The 18,019-nt window shown below is 40.7% G+C and overlaps 1 protein-coding gene across 3 annotated transcripts in view; it reads right to left on the reverse strand.

The window, feature by feature from the left end:
- Window positions 1–17,653, reverse strand: part of LOC310700048 (inter-alpha-trypsin inhibitor heavy chain H4-like) — a 29,834-nt gene extending 12,181 nt beyond the window's left edge. For 2 of the 3 annotated variants that reach the window (XM_083488866.1, XM_083488867.1), the window contains exons 1-11: window positions 17,526–17,653; window positions 16,650–16,810; window positions 16,168–16,272; window positions 14,362–14,524; window positions 14,150–14,260; window positions 13,911–14,039; window positions 6,410–6,526; window positions 5,081–5,249; window positions 3,596–3,721; window positions 2,597–2,778; window positions 1,681–1,863 (exon numbers count right to left, since the gene is read on the reverse strand). In XM_083488866.1, the coding sequence (XP_083344992.1) occupies window positions 1,681–1,863; window positions 2,597–2,778; window positions 3,596–3,721; window positions 5,081–5,249; window positions 6,410–6,526; window positions 13,911–14,039; window positions 14,150–14,260; window positions 14,362–14,524; window positions 16,168–16,272; window positions 16,650–16,810; window positions 17,526–17,591 (1,512 nt within the window). In that variant the 5' untranslated portion in view covers window positions 17,592–17,653. Of the gene's footprint in view, window positions 1–1,680; window positions 1,864–2,596; window positions 2,779–3,595; window positions 3,722–5,080; window positions 5,250–6,409; window positions 6,527–13,910; window positions 14,040–14,149; window positions 14,261–14,361; window positions 14,525–16,167; window positions 16,273–16,649; window positions 16,811–17,516 lie in introns of all 3 variants that reach the window. The other variant, XM_083488865.1, reaches the window with a different exon arrangement.
- Window positions 17,654–18,019: the final 366 nt, after the last annotated feature.

Here is an 18,019-nt window from a genome sequence, read left to right on the forward strand (position 1 = left end):
AAACTTTTAAGATTGGAGGGAAGAGAGAAGAGCAGGCATCTACCGCATTCATGAAACAAAAATTATGAATATAACAATAAAAACAAGACAATTGTGAGCTCATGTTTTTGCTGGAGATGCTGAGATCAAAGAGTGCATGACTGCAGTGTCCCCCTCATGCTGCCCTCCCCGAGGGGCCTTGCAAAGCAGTTCAGGGCTGGCTCAGGGAGGGTGGCTGGAGCAGCCCGCCCCCCCAATGTGCCTGGAGCGCCCCGTCAGCCCCCTCCCTGCTACGCCCTAGTTGCATATCTTTAGGCTCCAGGCAAAAATGTTTCTTTTCAACAGGCATTCGGCTGATTAACCTTCTATGGCTTCTTAAATGTGTTTGTGGGAGGGAGCGTCATTGGTTTGTTTTGGTAGCAATGCGCTCTACGTGGGGCCACCTTTGAAGGTGACCCGGAAACTACAACTAATCCAGAATGCGGCAGCTAGACTGGTGACTGGGAGCGGCCGCCGAGACCACATAACACGGGTCTTGAAAGACATACATTGGCTCCCAATACGTTTCCAAGCACAATTCAAAGTGTTGGTGCTGACCTTTAAAGCCCTAAATGGCCTCAGTCCAGTATATCTGAAGGAGCGTCTCCACCCCCATCGTTCTACCTGGACACTGAGGTCCAGCACCGAGGGCCTTCTGGCGGTTCCCTCATTGCGAGAAGCCAAGCTACAGGGAACCAGGCAGAGGGCCTTCTCGGTAGTGGCGCCCTCCCTGTGTCCAGTTCTGGGCACCACAGTTCAAGAAGTACACTGAAAACTGGAACGTGTCCAGAGGAGGGCAACCAAAATGGTCAAAGGCCTGGAAAGGATGCTTTATGAGGAACGGCTAAGGGAGCTGGGCATGTTTAGCCTGGAGAAGAGGAGGTTAAGGGGTGATATGATAGCCATGTTCAAATATATAAAAGGATGTCACATAGAGGAGGGAGAAAGGTTGTTTTCTGCTGCTCCAGAGAAGCGGACACGGGGCAATGGATCCAAACTACAAGAAAGAAGATTCCACCTAAACATTAGGAAGAACTTCCTGACAGTAAGAGCTGTTCGACAGTGGAATTTGCTGCCAAGGAGTGTGGTGGAGTCTCCTACTTTGGAGGTCTTTAAGCAGAGGCTTGACAACCATATGTCAGGAGTGCTCTGATGGTGTTTCCTGCTTGGCAGGGGGTTGGACTCGATGGCCCTTGTGGTCTCTTCCAACTCTATGATTCTATGATTCTAATGCCCTCCCACCAGATGCCAAAGAGAACAACAACTACCAGACTTTTAGAAGACATCTGAAGGCGGCCCTGTTTAGGGAGGCTTTTAATGTTTGATGTAGTACAGTATTTTAATATTTTTTTTGGAAGCCGCCCAGAGTGGTTGGGGAAGCCCAGCCAGATGGGCGGGGTATAAATAATAAATCGTTGTTGTTGTTGTTTATATCTATTTTATTATGTATTTTGTATTCTCATTTCATATTTTTCTATTATGAACCTCCCTGGGATATTTGGATGAAGGATTTTTTCCCCTTAAATTTCAAATACTTTAAAAAAATCATAAAAGGAAAAGCAGAGCTTTTAGTTTCAAAGCAGAATGTACCACAGAATGTTGGGGAAAGAAAAATGACTACGCAGCCCAAAGTTGTTCATACAAAAGAAGCAATTTACTTACTCCTTTAGCCTTAATTTCCACAGGAAGATCATCAACGTCATTGCCGAGCTTTCCAGCTACAACAATTTCAGAGCCATCAAAGAGCAACTTGAAATTATTCTGAGTTATTTCCAGTACAGCATTGTCTGGGTACTTCATTTCAATCTCTTTCAGGATAGGCGTAGCTACCTCATGATAAAAGCCCTTGAATGAGACAGGCGGAAAAGGTAACCACAGGAACAAATCCCATTGGCAGAAGCCTGCACAAATACTTCTGTTAATGCAATGAGACTCTCCCCCACTCTCCTTCCTCAATGTGCTCCCACACCCTCCAAAATTGGCTCTGGGGTGCTCAGGAGAACCCCCAGAACAGCATGCATAGGAAGCAGAAAGGGGAAGGCTCCGTGTTGACGGAACGTTTTCCATAGAACAACAAGGGACGCAGTGGCGCCATGGTCTAAACCACTGAGCCTCTTGGGCTTGCCAATCAGAAGGTTGGCAGTTCAAATCCCTGCAACAGGGTGAGCTCCTGTTGCTCTGTCCCAGCTCCTGCCAACCTAGCAGTTCAAAAGCACACCGTTGCAAGTAGATAAATAGGTACCACTGCAGTAGGAAGGTAAACAGTGTTTTCGTGCGCTCGGGTTTCTGTCATGGTGCTCTGTTGTGCCAGAAGCGGTTTAGTCATGCTGGCCACATGACCTGGAAAGCTGTCTGTGGACAAACGCCAGCTCCCATGGCCTTAAAGTGAGATGAGCGCTGTTCCCCATAGTCGCCTCTGACTGGACTTAACTATCCAGGGGTCCTTTACCTACCTTTTAACTTATAGCACAACACTGAATTCCTTTCCATAGAGAAATATTTTGGCCTACCTGAAGACAGTTTTGAGATTCTTCATTTAAAATATATGTATATGTTTTGATTGTTGTTTCTCCCCTACCTGGAGCTGCAAGGCTGCATCTGAGTCCTCGTATATACGGCGAGCCACTCCCCCATTTTCTAAAGCCATCTTCTCCAAAAATGTGTAGCTGACGTCAAATCCAAAGCCAAGGCAGTAGAGGAAGTACTTCCCCTTATTAGCTTCCCGTATGTTTCTTTGAATCCTATCAATGCTTGTTTCACCTGTCATATATGGGTATAAAATGTGAACACACCCCAGCCACTGATAAAATAATTAAATATGCTGCATTTTGAAAGAAACAAGCAGATGTTGGGAGTATAAAAAATATTAATGAGTTTACAAACACCCACTGACTTTTCAATTAAAGAAAAAAATTTTCAGAAGCAAATATTGGATATCTGTGTTCAACTATAATACATATTTTTTCTGTACCAAGAAAAATGTTTTGTATTTAGGATTTCCTGTTTCTTATTGAGAAACTGCAGGAGTACTACTGGTATATTGTGGTCAGATAAAGGCTATATTGTTTTTCCCCCATCTGGCACTCATACAATCTAGTGAGTCCGAAGTAAATGAAGGTGTGAAAGAGAGTTATAAAACATGAGGAAATTTTATAGACTTATACGGCAAGCCGATGTCTGGAGGATATTCTGTGTTTCCACTTAGGCTGTAACTGCTTGAAGAAAGTTCTGCTGAGAATCAGTCTGTGTGTGATTTTTCACTCCTCTCTGTTTAGCATCCTCCTCCCTCTGTTTAGCCTTTTTTTGCTTATTTGATTATCTCTTTGTCAATTGTATGGATATGTTGAATGTTTAAGGGGCTTGTAAAAACCAAATCCAAAGATATTGGGAGAATCTTTACTGGAAGGTTTGAAACGGCCAATTGTTGAAGAGAAAGAGAAGTAGGAGCTTGAAAAGGGGGTGACACACACACACAGAAAATGTCTAATTAAAGTAATTGTTGATAACTATGCATTAAAAATAAAAAATATAAATGAAAATAATAGCAGAATGTGTGGCTTTGCTGTTTCTAACTCACCAGTAGTAGGTTGACCGTCTGTCAGCAAAATTATCATGGAAATGCTTTGGTCTGGCAATAGCTCAGCTGTGGTGTCTTTGTCCAGTGAGTGTATTGCCTTCTGAAGAGCACCATTAATATCTGTTGCTGTAATGGGAAAGAAAACAGGTCAGTGGTGTTGTGACGTGGGGTTTGTGATTTCAGCTCTCTTAACATAATATGCTGGAGACAGTTCTCTAGTAACACTTCTTTATTACAGCAAACAAGACTGAGACCTGAGGAGGGGAAAGCTACATTTATAGGGACAGGGGACTAGCTAAAAAGGATACATTTTGGAGGGAACAATATCAGGCAATCACAGTCCTGCCTTTTGGAGGAAACCAATAAGACAGAGGATCCAAATACAGCAGCTTAAATGAACCAATAGTAGCTGTACCCTCTGAAACCAAAAGGCAGTTACTTTACCCCAATGCAAATACAGACAACAATAATACAGATATATAATCCTTTGACTCAATACACAACAAGTGGATTTGACCAGAGATTTATATTGTTCTTCAGAGATCTAGTGAGGATGTTTCAAAGGTATGGAGGGAGAGAGACAGCCAGGGCCATCCCAACAGTTAGACAGACTTGAAAAGGCAGCCAATTAATGGTTATTTCATTTCTTATTTGCAATATTGTGAGTTTTGAACATACAAAGAAGACAAACACAAAAGAAATAAATGCAAAGTTACTGAAATCACTGGGTACAGTCAATAGTTTCACAACTGAATTAAGAGAAACAGGCAAATTAATTTCATTCAATCTTAATTTTGCTGTTAGATAAATAAATAAACAAATAAATAAATAAATAAAGGCTTTTTTTCACCCAGCCCATGTTTTATGTGTGTTCCAGTTTGCCAAGGTCTGGCGGAGTTTTAACCCAGGCCTTAGAAAAATGCTCTAGAAACTAGGCGCTAGGGTGGATAATGCTATAGATTTCTGATGGGCCTTTTCTCATGCCTAAGGGTTGTTTGAGTTCTTAATAAAGTGCTTTGGCATGTCTTGCATTATTACTGCAATGTCTAATTGCTGGGGTGGAAGGAGAGGCCCTTGTGGGATAGTCTATTTCTTGTGCCAAAATATCTTGACTTGGCACCTTGGTGGGCATTTGCTCCTGCATCGAAGGCAAGATGTTGCCCTGGGGATATGGGGAAATAAAGCAAAAAGACCTAGACTAGTAGAAATCTATGGCTTAAAGAAAATAAAATAGCACTAAGTCCACAAAGAAAAATCAAGAGACAAGCAAGTTTAGACATACAGTATGCAAATGGGAGTTAATACACTGAACAATTATAGAGGAGGAATGTGGTCATATTTCTGAGCATAAAAAATAAGAAGCTGCTGAATGAAAAACCGAACACCTGAGAATTAGGTATGGACTTTTAAAATATACTGCAGTGAGCATTTCTGATTAAAACTCTGCTGAAAAACTTGACAAGTCTGTTCAGTTGACAAACTTACTTCCTCCAGCAGAAATGGTCTCAACATGTTGTTTAGCCCGTTCCACGTTGTCCTCTGTAGCTTGCAACAAAGATGAAGTCCATAACCTCACAGTTCTACTAAAGAGAACTAAGCTAAAGTAATCTTCAGGATTAAGGTCTTCCAAAATCTTTTTCATTGCCTCTTTTGTCTATAAAAAGTAATAAAGCAATGTAATTTCCAGTCACAGAATCAGAAACTTAACATTAGACTTATATTTAAATAAATATTTCTGCAGAGTATGGGTCTAGCAGCCTAATCCTTGGCATGTCTGCTCATATAGAAGTCCCTCTGTATTTAATGGAACTTATTCCCCAGTAAGTGGACACAGAACTGCAGCCAAACAACTATGTATTTTTCTCTCCCCCCCAATATGGAAGTGGTTTTGTGCAGAAAAAAATTTAGCCCATGAAGCCGGTTGAAGGACCCTGCATGTAGAAGTTGCTGTGGGCAGGGTGTGTCCCAGAACAACTGCTTTGGTCTGTGTTGTAACTGATTTGTTTCCGATTTTAAATTTCATTCTAGGCCATTAATATCATTTGCTAAGGTCTAGGAAAAAAAGACAAGACAAGGGACTATGTCCTCTTTAAACAGCATGCTTTAAATTGACTTGACAGAAAGCAATTTATCCGGGAAATTTACTTGATGAGGTGGTACTGTGTGGCTGGTTTCAGACTGTAGTAGAATTTACATGCTCTGCTGCTGGTCTTCTAAAGTAAATTCAGTCAAGAGAAGGTGTGGCAATGTGTCGTTACACATCATGCACTGCTGTACCTCTCTTGCCCCTTGAGATTCCTCCCAGAAAGGCAATTCTAGGGTTGTAGCAATAGGGGTGATGCATCTCCAGTGCTTTATGCACACACAGACCCAACTGATTTCCAGAATGTGGCCTAGCTTTTCCTGGGAGATGCTTGAGGTGCTAAAAAAGCCAGCAAAACCTATTGTACCAGTGAGAGAACAACGGAATGTGTGGACCCTGGGAATTGGCAGTCCTACAATACTGCTTTCCTTACTTTAAAGGCTATCTTGCATAAACAGCCAAGGAGGCAGTGGGCTTGAAAAATAGGACAGGGACTAAGTCCAAACTACTGTAAATGAGCAAGGCTCTAAGGAGCTAAAACACTTGTTCTTATGTGTCTCAGCTCTCAAATCTCAATGAGAGGAGCAGTTTGGTCCTGCTGTGGGATAGCAGACTCCATAAAGATTCATTGTGACTGTCAAAGAGATACTGCTATTGTCACTGGGAATTAACATACCGTTGGCGTAGCATGGCACAAACACTAGAACATTTTCTATTTGGAAAAACATTACCTGCTGTATTTTCTTCCCCTCCATAGATCCACTCGTGTCTATGACAAAGACCACGTTTTTGGGAAATGCTGGCATTTGACTGGGTGCAAAATAATGCACAAAATATCCATTAACAATCTGAAAACAAAATAAGTGGTATTAAGGTATTACACATTCATATCACAACACAGCAGTGTATAAAATAACTCAAACTATGGAACTTGCTCATACCGGTAGCCGTGATGGCCACCACCTTAGATGCTTTTAAAAGAGGATTTAAATTCACAGACAAATTCATAGAGGATAAGGCTATTGATGGCCACAATGGCTATTTTCTGCCTCCACAGCTTCTGAATGCCAGAAACCACAGAAGGGAAGCGTGTTCTTCTGCTCGAATCCTGCTTCCTGGTTTCCCACAGGCAACTGTTCAGCCACTGTGAGAACAGAAAGCTAGGCTACATGGGCCATTGCCTTGCTCCACCAGGTTTTTCTTATGCTCTTGCTTTCTTATGACCACATGTCAATTCAACTATATCATGTTCTTAACCTGAAGCACCACTTTAGCTAATGGGGCCTCCCATTGCCGCCGCGCCGCCGCCGCACGATTTCTGTTCTCATTCTGAAGCAAAGTTCTTAACCCGAGGTACTATTTCTGGGTTTGCGAAGTCTGTAACTTGAAGCATCTGTAACCTGAAGCGTATGTAACCTGAAGCGTCTGTAACCCGAGGTACCACTGTAAACCATTTTTATAATTTACCAGATGTGGTCTTTTTCTATGCCAGGGGAAGTGGAAAAATTTGGAAGGACATTTTAAAGGGAGACATTTCGGAATTCGCGGAAAAGGGTACATTTTAAGGATTTACATCCTATATTTTTACACTTAGCTTTGCTGCATGTTTTGCCATGTTAAATCTCTGCTGGAGTTCTCCCTTGCCCCAAACTTGGATCTTGACTTCTAGAAATTTTTGAGCAGATGAACTGAAGACAAAGCATAGGTCTACTGAAACCTACATAGGTCTACTGAAAAGTAAGTCCCATTGAGTTCAACAGGACTTTCTCCCAGGTAAATGAGCATAGGATTGCAGCTTAAACCAGCCTTTTAGATAAACACATCCACTTTACTGGTATGTCAACAGGGTTTGTGTTCCTAGAGATACAATATTTGTCTTTTAAACTGAGGTTAGAGACCCTTTGCCTTTGCAGTTAGTTTTCTGTGGTGAAATTACTGTAGGGATGTCCTTAGACTACATGAAGACTAGGAAAATGAGAAGCCAACAACTGTTCATCTAAAGGTAGTTGCTGTTCTCTTTCTTACTAAAGAACCTGGAAAACTGACTGGAATATCTAAATCTCAGGAAGAAGATTATGCTACAATTCAGTTCTGGTTCTTTTTCAAACAAACGTTTAGGGGTTGCTGCCTGAAACTAAGATTATACAATTTCTATTTTTTTTAAAATAATTTTTATTAATTTTCCACACATATAATAAAACAAATAACAAAACAAAACCCTACAAGACATACAAACAAATAAACATGTATAATTTCTTAAACTTATTTTCATATACCTTATTTCCCGGACTTCCCCATACCTCCCTTTTTCTGCATCCTTATGTTAACCCTTTCTCAGCAACCCTTCGTTCAATTGATTCGCTCATTTTCATTTTGCATTCTTTAAAATTATGATTTACCGCTGCAATTCTCTATTTCTTATAACCATAACATCTCAGCCATCATCAATTTTACAACAGTCTTTAAGGTATTTTTTGAATTTCTTCCAATCTTCTTCCACCGTCTCTCTCCCCTGGTCACGGATTCTGCCGGTCATCTCTGCCATTCCCATATACTCGATCACCTTCGCTTGCCATTCTTCCAGAGTAGGTAGCTGCTGCGTCTTCCAATACTTTGCCAGAAGAATTCTTGCCGCTGTGGTAGCATACATAAAAAATGTTTTGTCCTTCCTTGACACCAGTTGGCCTACCATGCCCAGGAGAAATGCCTCTGGCTTTTTCAAAAATGTCCATTTAAGGACCTTTTTAATTTCATTGTAGATCATTTCCCAGTAAGCCTTTACCCTCGGGCAGGTCCACCAAAGGTGATAGAAGGTGCCTTCAGTCTCATTACATTTCCAACATTTGTTACTGGGCAGATGATAAATTTTTGCAAGTTTGACTGGGGTCATGTACCACCTATAGATCATTTTCATTATATTCTCTCTTAATGCATTACAAGCTGTAAACTTAATACCTGTATTCCATAACTGTTCCCAGTCATCAAACATTATGTCATGACCTATGTCTTGTGCCCATTTAATCATGGCTGATTTTACTGTTTCATCTTGTGTATTCCACTTCAGCAGCAAGTTGTACATTCTCGACAAGTTCTTAGTATTGGGTTCTAGCAATTCTGTTTCTAATTTCGACCTCTCCATCTGGAAACCTATTTTCCTGTCCTGTTTAAATACCTTGTTTATCTGATGGTAGTGCAACCAATCTCGTACCTTAGACTTTAATTTATCAAAACTCTGCAATTTAACTCTTTCACCATCTTGTTCTAAAATTTCACAATACTTTGGCCATTTGGACTCCATATTTAGTTTTTTTACCTCTTTAGCCTCCATTGGTGATAACCACCTAGGGGTTTTACTTTCCAGCAAATCCTTATATCTTATCCAAACATTATACAGTGCTTTCCTCACAATATGGTTTTTAAAGCCTTTATGCGATTTTACCTTGTCATACCATATATATGCATGCCAACCAAATCTATTGTCATACCCTTCCAGATCCAAAATATCTGTATTCTCAAGAAGTAGCCATTGTTTCAGCCAGCAAAAAGCTGCCGATTCATAATAAAGTCTCAAGTCCGGCAGGGCAAAACCCCCTCTATCTTTTGCATCAGTTAAAATCTTAAAGTTTATTCTGGGCTTTTTGCCCTGCCAGACAAATTTTGATATGTCTTTTTGCCACCTCTTGAAACAATCCATCTTATCCAAGATCTGGAGTGTCTGAAACAAAAACAACATTCTAGGCAATACATTCATCTTAATGACAGCAATTCGGCCTAACAAGGAAAGTCTCAACCTTGACCATATTTCTAGATCTTTCTTCACCTCTGTCCAACATTTTTCATAATTGTCTTTAAATAAATTTACATTTTTAGAAGTCAAGTTCACACCCAGGTATTTCACCTTTTTTGTTATTGTTAAACCTGTTTCACTCTGAAACTTCTCTTTTTCCGCCATTGTTAAATTTTTCTCCAACACTTTGGTTTTTTGCATGTTCAATTTAAATCCTGCTACTTGACCAAATTTCTCAATTAATTCTAAGACTCTTTTAGTACTAGTCTCTGGCTGTTGCAAAGTCAATACCAAATCATCTGCAAATGCCCTTAATTTATAGTCTTTTGCTCCGAGCTCAACACCTTTAACCAATTGGTCCCCTCTAATCATGTTCAGCAAAACCTCCAGGACTGTTATGAAAAGTAAGGGTGATATTGGGCATCCCTGTCGTGTACCTTTTTCTATAGGAATCTCTTCCGTTACCACATTGTTAACAATCAACTTTGCTTTTTGCTTAGAGTATATAGCACCTATACCGTTTTCAAATCCTTGGCCTACCCCCATCCCTTGAAGATTCTTCTTCATAAAGGTCCAACAAATATTGTCAAAGGCTTTCTCCGCATCCACAAAAATTATGACTGCTTTTCTATTAATCTTTACTTCCAGCAACTCTAAAATGTCTATAATGTTCCTTACATTATCTGACATATGTCTCCCTGGGAGAAAGCCTGTTTGGTCCTTATGAATCTCCTGCACCAAAACTCTCTTCAGTCTTTTTGCTAAAATGTCTGCAAAAATTTTGTAATCCACATTGAGTAATGATATAGGGCGGTAGTTTTTGACCTGATTCTTTTCAGTCTCTGTTTTCGGTATAAGTGAAATAAAAGCTTCTTTCCACGATTCGGGTGCCTTTTTCCCTTCCAAAATTTCGTTACAAACTTCCTTCAATGGTTGTATTATCCATTCCTTCAGTGCCTTGTAATATCTAGCAGTCAAACCATCTGGGCCTGGAGATTTTCCCAATTTCATCTTCTGAATGGCGTCCTCTATTTCTTGTCCTGTTATTTTCTCATTCAAAATCCTTTTACTCTGATCTGAAATCTTTGGTAGTCCATACTTTTTAATAAATTCTTCTATTTCCTGCTCGTTAACCGGCCCTTGTGCATATAGTTTCCTGAAGAAGCTTTGAAAACAGTTATTTATCTCATTTGGTTTGTGGATAATTTTTCCTTCCATTTCCAAACTTGTCACAGTATTCAACTTTTGTCTCTTTTTCAATTGCCATGACAGGAGTTTCCCACATTTGTCTGCTGATTCAAATGTTCTTTGTCTCATTTGTTTTATCTTCCATTCTATCTCTTGATTCATCAGTTCCATATATTGTGTCTGGTAATACTTTATTTCTCTCAAAATCTCATGAGACTTTGGTTTAGACCTCAATTTCTTTTCGGCTTCTTTTATCTTTTCCAAAAGATTTTCTTTTCTCTCATTCTGTTTTTTCCTCTTTATGGAGTTTTGTTGTATTAGGAAACCTCGCATCACGGCCTTGCTAGCGTCCCAAATTATTCTTTTTTCCACATCAGTTCTCAAATTTATCTCAAAATAATCTTTCAATGCTTTTTGGGCCTTCTTGTAAATCTCTTCATCTCTAAATAGGGCGTCATTCATCCTCCATCTGAAGGTTCCAGTTGTTGTTAGTTTCATCTCTATCTTCACTGCGTTGTGGTCGGAGCAAGTCTTTGGGCAGATTTCTGCTTTTTTTATCTTCGGTGCCATACAACTAGTTACCCAAATTTGGTCGATCCTTGTCCAGGTCATTTTTGCTTCAGAGAAAAAGGTTCCCTCCCTCTCCAGGGGGTTCTTTACTCTCCAGATGTCAATCAAGTCCAGTGTTTCAGTCATTTCAAAAAAAGTCTTTGGAAGTCTTCCATCGTTGGAGATTGTCTGTCTCTGTGCCTTATCCATATTGGTGGAGACAACACCATTCATGTCTCCCATCATTATAATTTTACAGTCCAGATAGTCCATTAAAGTCTCATGCAACTTCTTAAAGAATTCCGCCTTCCCCTCATTTGGTGCATATATTCCCAATATCATAATTTTTTCTCCTTGAACTTGTATTTCTATTGCCAGGTATCTTCCTTGTTCATCTTTAAAGATCATTTTAGGAGCCAATCTTTCTTTTGCATAAATCACAACACCTCTTTTTTTTAACTTTATCTGATGAAATGAATTCTTGTCCAAGCCTCTTATTTGTAAGTAGTTTCCTATGTGTCCTGGTCACATGCGTTTCTTGTAGGCAAATTATGTCCAATTGCTCTCTTTTCAAAATGTGAAAGACTTGGCGTCTCTTCCTGGGGAGGTTAAGACCATTACAATTCCAGCTAAGAAGTTGCAGAGACATTTTGGTACTATGTACCTACTCCTCCAACTGCTCCAAGTTTTTGTTCCTCCTCTGATGGAGGTAAAAGTCCAAATGAAAGGTTTGCAATATCTGTCGGTTCTTTCTGTACTGTTGTGTCTACTGTTCCTTTCTGTAGATCCTCCAGGTTTCTTTCCAAAAACAATTCTTTGTCTTGAACTGTTTTTATCTTGATTTTCCTTCCTGTATAGTTAAAGAACAGTCCTTGTGGGAACTCCCACCTGAAAGGTATGCTGTTCTTCTTCAGAAGGTAAACCAGATCTTTATAAAAGGCCCTCACCTCCAAAATGTATTTAGGGATGTCTTTAAAGATCTGAACTTGGCAGTTCTGGATTACTAGAGCCTTTTGGTAGTGTAGATTTAGTATTTTGTCTCTTTCTTCTTTAGATCTCAGTGTAATCAGACAATCCCTAGGCTTCTTGCCTTGCCTTCTGCCCAACCGGAAGGCCGTTGTTATTTCAAATTCTTCCTCCTGAAATTCGTCCTGCCAAAATTCCAAAATATTTTCTGTGAGGAATTCTACAAGACTGTCTTTCTCCTCCTCTGGAACTGATCTTAATTTAAGATTTTTCTCCTTTCTCTGAAGTTCCCACAAAGACAAAGTTGCGTCGTGTTCATTCACCTTTTTTGTGATTGGTGCAAGCTCCCTCTTAGTTTCTTCTGCTGTGTCTTTTGCACTTTGAGCAATCTTTCTTGTTTCAGAATTTTCTTGAATAAGTTTATTTATAGAATCTGTATTAGAGGCTACGCTTGCCGTGTTCAAGTCCAATCTTGTTGTCAGATCATTCAGTTTTTTTGTATTCTCCACTGACTGCTTTGTCAGTGCTTCCAAAGACTGATTTATCTTAAGCAATGCCTGTGTCATTGACTCCATAGATGCAGTTGGTGCTTTTTCCTGTCCAGCTGGTGTTGTGCCTTGCATCGAACCCCTTTTCTTTTGAGTTTGCTGAGTTTGTTTTGCTTTGGATCTAGTTGTTATCTCATCTGGTTGGCTACTCATGTCCTCAAGGTCAATTCTCACAAGAAAGGCTTAGAAGTGGAAAGTTCCACTCTTCCCTTCTCACAGTAACAAATTTTCTTTAAGTCCTCTAGAGGGAGCATTTAATTGTATCCAGTTTAGAAAGTCAGAAACAGATAATGTAGAAAACAAAGAATCCAAACAGCAGAGTCCAAAAGTTCACAGTCAGAACACTTTTTAGTTTCAGTGTCCTCAGATGTTCACAAAATAACTCCATTAAAGTCTTGTAACTTTGTCTCAGTCAAAACCCCAACTTTGTATCCAGTTTAAATTGACAGTTCAGTTGCCCGGTGCTTACTCCGGCAGCCCGACTCAGGGTTTTGACAGTGGAAGATCTCTTTCCTCCGTTCTCTCAAGCAGGTATTATAAATTTCCAATCTTACTCCCCCCCTCTCCTGCTTCCTGGGGGGAAGTTTAAGTCCGATGTCAGGTTTTAAACAGTTTAAGAGTTAACCTTCATTTAAATGCAGCTTTGTCCTTTCGTTGCTTTATTTACATGCAGTCCGGGGAGGCAGACTTCCTTACTTTATGCCTTTCCCGTTTTCAGCCAAATTTTAAAATTCCTCTTTAAATGTCCCGTTCCGTCTGTCAATCTTACTCACGGGTTTTTATAGTCCAATTTTAATTTCAGGAAGGAATCGGCGCTCTCTGTTCAATGGCGACGCGGCTTCACTCCGCAGGCTGGGTGACGACTCTCAGCACCGCGCTCACTCCCGATGCCGCTCCGTAGCCTTTAAAAAGGCTCTTTCACAGTACCGGGGGGTGCAAAAGGTGCCCGCCGAGTCTCCTTGCTTACAGGCTTCAGCGCCTGTAATTTTAAGGGTCCCCCGCTCGCCGTAGCGGGTCAGACCCGAACTTGCGGAGCAGTCCTCCCTCGGAGCTCGAGGCAAGGACCGCCATTAAACACTGGCGCCGACCGGAAGTTCAAGATTATACAATTTCTAAATAGGCCTTTTCCTATGCCCTCCCCCTTGAATTTAGCTAAGTGATGCCTATTACTCTGAATTCTCAGTATTTTTTTACCTGTATATCACCTGCAGTCTCACTCCTTTTAACATCATAACGTATGAGAAAATCTCCATCGAGCAGTGTGTCATCCACTCCAGGGGTTTTTCTTTGTTGATCTATGGTTGGTTTAAATGAAATGTGGGCCTAAATAAGAGCCACAAAAGCAAACAATCAGTCAAGCTAGAATAGGAGGGCCGGTGATTTTTCTTTTTTTTAAAAAGCATGCTAAGTCTTGTAGTCCCTATAATGCATACCTTTGTCTCATTCTGCACCTTTGTTAGAGCATTGTTCAGTTCATTGGTGATGAAAGTGCTCTCAGTTTCCAATGCACTTATACCTTGTGGTTCAAATATGTGGGTGTCAATCTGAAGAAAATAAAAAGATGCTTCAGAGTCATAACCTTCAGCTACAACATGGGGCCAGCAATTGGTGTCATTTATAGAAAGAGCCTCTTCCAAGAATTTACCTGAAAGTGTTTAACAAGTTGTTTGGGCTTGACCTTGATCAGCAGTTCGTACTTTCCCAGCTTTCGCTTTAGAAGTTCCTCGTATGTGAGTTCAAAGTTAACTTTGGCAGCTGCTGCAACATTGACTGAAACACGAAACTGTTCTAGTTTTCTTCCAGTTGATCTGAAGGGAAATGAGGAATTTAGGCTTTATGCAAGAATTTGGCAGCTCATCCTCAAGTTTGTCTGGGAAATGAACTCTTGAGTGATATTAAGTTGTGCCCATCCACTAGCAGAATGGACTTCCGTGTGCCATGAGATGTTTCCTTTATCTCCTTCCCCTGCAGATGCTGTTTGTGTCCCACAAATCTTTTCCAGAGGATATGGGGACACTCAAGAACAGATTTGGAAGGCAAACAGGCCTGCAAGGGGGAGAAGAAGAATGAGATGTCCCACTACATGAGTAGAAGTCAACTCATGTGATACTGGATTTCGAAGTAGTGTAGTATACTTGCACTGATATGGGAGGGGAGATGTTGAAGGCAGGCCTCTTATACTTTTAATAGTTGTGTGTAAGAGGGAATTCTGACAGGTGTGGTTTGTCTTGTAGAGGAAAATGGCATCAATGGTGTCCTTCATTCATCCATGGAGTGCTGAAATAGCAGCAGCCAAAGCACCACGGTTTCATGGAAATTTGACTGTTCTAGAGCACCTAAATAGGGATGTTAAGAGCTCTGCAAGCTACCTGTCCCTGGTCTTCTTGTGGATAGGATGCTGCTGAACTTCCAAAAACTTGGGACGTGACATTTCTAGAACATCTGGTGTCTTTTCTGAATGCTAAGAGCCTCTCAGAAGTGACAGTCTCCAAGAATCCTTGCTGGGGGGAAATTTCTCAGGGAAACAACAGTCAATTCACGATGCAGCTGAACATTATCATTTGTAAAGTTCATATTTGAAATACTTGAACTTCAATGACATCACTATGCAATACCAGTGAGTGTTTGATATAGTGTCTATAACCCTTAGCGGGTTTACTTTATGAAAGCCACCTATAGCTCTTTTAGATTGATTATAATCTAGTCAAATCTACACTCTTTAGAATGTTATAATTTGGGCATATTGCTAGGACTGTAAAATGGAGATAGAGTGAATTGAGACTTAGGTTCTTAGAATATTGGGTTGGATCTGCAACTGTGTGAGCAAAATGCCACTTGCAGGATGGAATCTTTCACCTCCTTTGCTCTGCAGCCCCTGAAAGCCCTTTCTGGGATGTGAGGAGACAGTTGTAAACAGTACAGCTGCTACACAGTAAACTGCAGTGGGAAATGGAGCCCTGTGATCGCAAGGTCCCTTCACTTCATTTCCATTGCTGCATTCTCAAGCCACAGCTTACACTGAGGGCACCTGACATTTAGGAGAGGCTTCTGAGCCTCTGAGAGGCAAGGCAAGGGAGACAGAGGCAGAAGAGACCTAGTAAATCAGCAGAACTTTGGCTCCAACCCATCCTGTCCTTAATGTATTGCTTAATGATCACAGTTGGCCTGCATTTAGGGACAATTTTTGCTCACAACATCAGGTTTGGTGACTATTTCTTTTCGCCTTTCCCTTTGGTATTGTTGTGTGATTATTCGATCAACCCATTTGGTCTAGTGTGCATTTTCTTGACCCGCTTCAGCTTTGGGGAATGATGTCAGTGGTGCTAAGAAGTAGTGGCAATGTCTAGTAAAGTACTTGGTGTAAACCACTTTCCAAATATTCCTATACACTTCTATCCTCTCTATGGCTTTACCCATGACTGCAATGGCAGCAGCGGGGGGAGTTGCTTACTTGACCAGTCCAGCACTCTGTCCTTGTGAAACCGCAGCGTCATACTGATCTTGTGCAGATTTCTTCTCCTTGATTATTCCGGGATATGTTTTTCCATCTATTGTCCTTAAAAAACAGTGTTTTGAACAGTTAAAGTCATTAGAAAAAGGTAATGTCCTCTTATGCCCCTGTCCTCTTCTGTAGCCCACCTATTCCTCCCAAAAAACTGCTCTGGAGTTGGGGGGACCCTTCAGAACCATGTGGGAGGTGATGTTGGGGGAAGGTGAATTCAGTTTCAGTAAGATTCTGCTTTTATAAATTAAAAGGTGAAAATTGCCTCCTCCCCCAACTCAATGGGACGTTCGGTTGATGGCACTGGAACAGCTTACTGGTTGCAACTCACTTCCTCAGCTGGAAGAAGCCCTTCCATTCACAGAATAGCTGGGCTGGAGTAAGTCCTCTATCTTTTAAGAGGCCCCAGACATGAGCTTACAAAGCCTTACATGCTAAAGTTTGTGATGAAAGCTGACTTGGGTAACTCCACTTCAAAAAGAGCCTCCTTGGATTCATTCGCTCTGTTGACAACTCTGCTGGTGATTACTGTGTGGGCATATCGTGAGGTAACTTTGCAGTCCACATGCAGGCTGTAGATTTCGATGGCATTCTGGAGAAGAAGAGGAAAAGATTCTCTGAATTCAGACAAACTTCTTCCACACCAAATGTATTATTATAAAGCAAGATTTCATCAGCTCATTTAGTTGTCAGAGCAAGGAGAGAGTGCATTCATTAGGCTTCCACTCTGGCAGATGATGTTCATGCTCCTGCCCTAAAAATTTGCCCCCTCCACTTCGCCACTGGTCAGATCATAAGTCCACCTAGCTCACTCTTGTCCTACACTGACTGGCAGGCTCTAGAAAACCTGGAACCCCTGGCATGCAAAGCAGATACTCTTATCACAGAGTTATGCATCCTCCCAGATTATAAATTAAATTAGTAGTTTATATACTCCCATCAGTATTTAAGACAACCAGTTCAATTGTACTATTAACTAAATTAAGGTTCAAATCATACATGAATTAGATTCCCCTCCCCCTCTTTTTTCATGTTTCCGAACTGCATTCGGTAACATGATAAAAAGAGGGGGATGGGAATCTAATTCATGAGTAGTCTACTGATGTGAATAGTGTAAGGTCAGGGAAAGCAGTCGTGAAAATCTGCTGCCCAAGAATAAGGACTTCCCATTACATGCCATCACCCTAAACCCCACATGAAAATAAGTTTTTAAAAATTGGATATTGCAAATTCATGTACATTTCCCCGATATTCTAAAGACAAATGAGACATGTCTATTTCAAAAAAGGGACAATTACCTCAGGTGCCGCAGGTTCCACAAATACTTGTAGTGAAGAAAAAAACAGCCAAGCGACAAAAAAATGCCTGTCCATTTTGGATGTGACAAATCCACAGAAGTGAAGTCTTTTATACGAAAGAGTTAATGAACAACTAACGTCTGAGGGACTTTGTGGACTGATGAAGCCTAATATTTACCCACTGAATCAGAACAATATTCTTGAAACAGAACATCCCCCATCTTGCCGATGACACCAATCTTGTCAAGCAAGTGAATGGAAAATCTGTGTTCTACCCAATATTTACCCACTGAATCAGAACAATATTCTTGCAACAGAACATCCCCCATCTTGCCAATGTCACCAATCTTGTCAAGCAAGTGAATGGTAAATCTGTGTTCTACCCAATATGTTTGCAATACCAAAAATATATGAGTGGCTTCCCCCTTTCCTGTGGTTTTAAGAAAGTCCTGTACTATAAAAAATTGCAAAAGGTAAGTGACAGTATATAATAATGTTGTTTT

This window comes from Podarcis liolepis (assembly GCF_965112155.1).
Source record: "Podarcis liolepis genome assembly, chromosome: 2".
Classification (NCBI taxonomy): domain Eukaryota; kingdom Metazoa; phylum Chordata; class Lepidosauria; order Squamata; family Lacertidae; genus Podarcis; species Podarcis liolepis.